At 34.1% G+C, this 3,289-nt stretch overlaps 1 protein-coding gene across 1 annotated transcript; it reads left to right on the top strand.

Annotated features, from left to right (window-relative positions):
* Positions 1 to 629: 629 nt before the first annotated feature.
* HELRODRAFT_159590 (hypothetical protein) lies at positions 630 to 3,289 on the top strand (the record flags this gene model as incomplete). The annotated part of the gene is made up of 4 exons (XM_009011468.1): positions 630 to 700; positions 880 to 1,179; positions 1,393 to 1,448; positions 3,228 to 3,289. The coding sequence occupies 4 exons, from the start codon at positions 630 to 632 to the stop codon at positions 3,287 to 3,289; spliced, it is 489 nt and encodes a 162-aa protein (XP_009009716.1).

The raw sequence follows: 3,289 nt of genomic DNA on the forward strand, positions 1-3,289 counted from the left end.
TGGCACACACACGTACACACACACGCACGCAGAGCAAACACACACGCGCGCGCGCGCGTACACACAGTCAACAACCATATAAAAAGCGGCAAATAAAATTAATTTAACGGTGCAATCCTTTTTATGTTTCAGACGCAACTTTTCCTTAATGATCCGTTTATTTCCGCCTTTTATTTTTGCAGTCATCGTTTTAATTATCATCATCTTCATCATCATCATCAGCTGCAGCAGCAGCAGCAACAGCAGCAGCAACGGCAAGAATCATTGTCGTCGTCGTCATTGTAACCTTTCGTAATTATCGTTATAATTATTATTACTTCATCATCTCTTTTTCCAACAACATCATCATCGTCGTCGTCATCGTCATCATTACTACTTTGTTTTAACGACATTAACTGAAATCCAGATAATCATAAACTATCATCATCAGATAGATAATCACAAATTATCATCATCTGACAGATTATCATAAATCATCATCATCAGATTGATAAATAGGTTATCATAAATTCTAGATCATCATTAATTATCTATCATCATCTTTGCCACCGGGGTCTTCATATTCAACTGTTCAAATGTTCATTTTGTTGCAACAGAATCTTTTATGATCTTCGACATCACCTCCTCCAATGCATCAACGTTATAAATCACGCCACGAAGTCTATTCATTCACCACAGCATTCGATGTTTACAGGCACACGTTTATAATCATCGTTCCTGCAAAAAAATAGTGTTTTATATACACACCCACGTGTGAATTTTAATTTTATTTTCGAATAATTGCAAAAGTTGTCAAAATCATTAATCATAATAAATGATAAAATTTCAAATATTAATAAAATGACAATTATTATTAAAAAATCCTTTTTCATTCGCCAGAGCGTCAGAAAAATCGTTACCATCATCACTGGATAGCAGTAGTAAAAACTCACCTACCGAGCAAACGGAGAAATCGAAGAAGTCCACGAAACATCACCCGCTACAATCTCACTCTCCGACTTCAATATTTCGCTTTCCAAATCTTCTGTCGAGAAGCGAGGACAACGAATACGATGAATTTTTTAGGAAGGACATCTGCCGGAAGCTTCGAAACTTTGGCAAGTCGGGTGGTGGTGGAGCGGTCCAGAGTGTGGCCTCTGGTTTGGCAAAAGGAATCATTGATTCGAAAATTACGGAGTGGTTTGCTGAAAATTTTGCCGGTTATTTTTTTTCAACTTTTGGGGTGTTTGTTAGTTTTTGAGAAATTGCTGTTGTTGCTTGTTTTTGAAAAAATTCTTAAATGCTGTAAAAATAGATTTGTGAAAATAATGTCTGATGTGTAAAATTTCGTTATTATTAAATTAATAAATAATTACTAAAAATTAATATAAAAGTGTTCATTTAACTCGCCAGGTGGCCCACCAGCCACGGTCAGGAGGCAGATGCTTCTAAGGTCGTCGACCACCAAGGTTAGATTATTTTTTGTTTTTATCATTAATTTGTTTTTTTATTGAAGTTATTATTATTTGTTATGTTTCTGTCCGTTATTAAAATGATTATAAATTTTTCATCGTAACTCTGTCCTTGATAAATATGGTGGTGACTAGAATGATTGTGAGGATGATGATGATGATGATTGTGACGATGATGATGACGACGGTTATACAAATTTCGCTTTGCTGAAGATAACTCTGATGATGATGATGATGACAACGATGATGATTATGGTGACGATGATGATGATGATGACAATGATGGTGACGATAACTAGGACGATGATGTTTATTGAGAAGGGGCTGATGTTTATTTTGCTGACCTATGACTGATGCTTATCAGTAATTTTTCAAAGTTTGAAAATGATTGGCGGATAATGAACATTGGATTTTCAAAATTGACGTAAAAATAGCACCTTCATTTTTATATTATTGTATCTCTATCGAGAAACGGAGGTGAGAGAGAGGGGGGGAGAAAGAGAGAGAGAGAGAGAGAGAGAGAGAGAGAGAGAGAGAGAGAGAGAGAGAGAGAGAAAGAGAGAGAGAGAGAGAGAGAGAGAGCAAAAAGCATAAGCACATTGCATTATAAAGAATTTATAGAAGACTAAAACATGGGGAACATGTGTTTAAAGCAGCTTTTATTATAAATATGAAGCCTGTAGAGGAACATCTGGCCGCTACATTCCAACCCTGTTTTACCTTATTCACACATCATTGAATTTTAATTGGTTTTTCCCCCTAAAAAAAGTTTTAACAATTCAATCCAAATATTCATTTTTATTGTTAGTTTAGAATGATTTCGATTGGATAAATAATGATTTTTTCCATCCTCATAACCGCCAGAACATTAATTGAGATGGAGCAGACGAGGCTCGAGTTTGTATAAAGAAGAGTATTTTCAATTTTGGTTTCAAGTTGTGCTAATTCACGTCTGGTTGTTTTTATTTTTTGACAACATTGCTTCTCTTATTTCATATTCTTTGACTGCACGGCACACAACGTGCTTGCTTAATTGCGGGAACGAGCCTTCTAAGGATTCATCATACTTTTCAATAATGAAAGGACGCCCGTTCAAAAATAAATATTATGGAAAAATATTCATTGATGGTGATTTGTCGCACGGTTTCTACTAGGTGATTATTATGCTAATGATTAGGGGTATTATTATTATTAATTATTATTATTATTATTATTGGCATTATTATTATTATTGTTATTATTACTATGTCTTGTCCATAAAAAAATCATAAAAACTTTCGTTCTTATTTTGATTCATTGTCCTCTCACAGATTAAAGTTACTTTTAAAAATAGGAAAATATTTTTGATTATTATTTTTAGCTGGAAATGTTTCATTTTAATTGGTTAATCGGAATTTCGGCCCACTTGTTCCATTATTTTCCTTTATTTGCATTGTTTGCTTACAATATAAAATTTAAATTGCATTTATTAGACTCATTATTGAGTTCGTGAATCTTCGAAAATACATGAACCTACATAAACACACCTTCAAAATTTATTCATGTATGAGTGCACGTTTAAACACACGCAATGCGTAAAACACGCGCCGCACACGCACACACTCAGACAGACACGCACACAACTCTCACACACGTATCCTCTTTCTTTACACCTAGATAAAAAAAAATGTCAAAATGTTTGCAAACAGTGAGAAAAATATTGAATATGTAAACTTGTAGAGATGTATACATAACACATATACACGTGATCGTACATACCCATACATAATAAAATAGAAATACATATATACATCTATGCGAATCGGCACAAGAATCCGAATGCTCTCGATGCTTACTAA

The sequence above is a fragment of the Helobdella robusta genome (assembly GCF_000326865.2).
Source record: "Helobdella robusta unplaced genomic scaffold HELROscaffold_1, whole genome shotgun sequence".
Lineage (NCBI taxonomy): Eukaryota > Metazoa > Annelida > Clitellata > Rhynchobdellida > Glossiphoniidae > Helobdella > Helobdella robusta.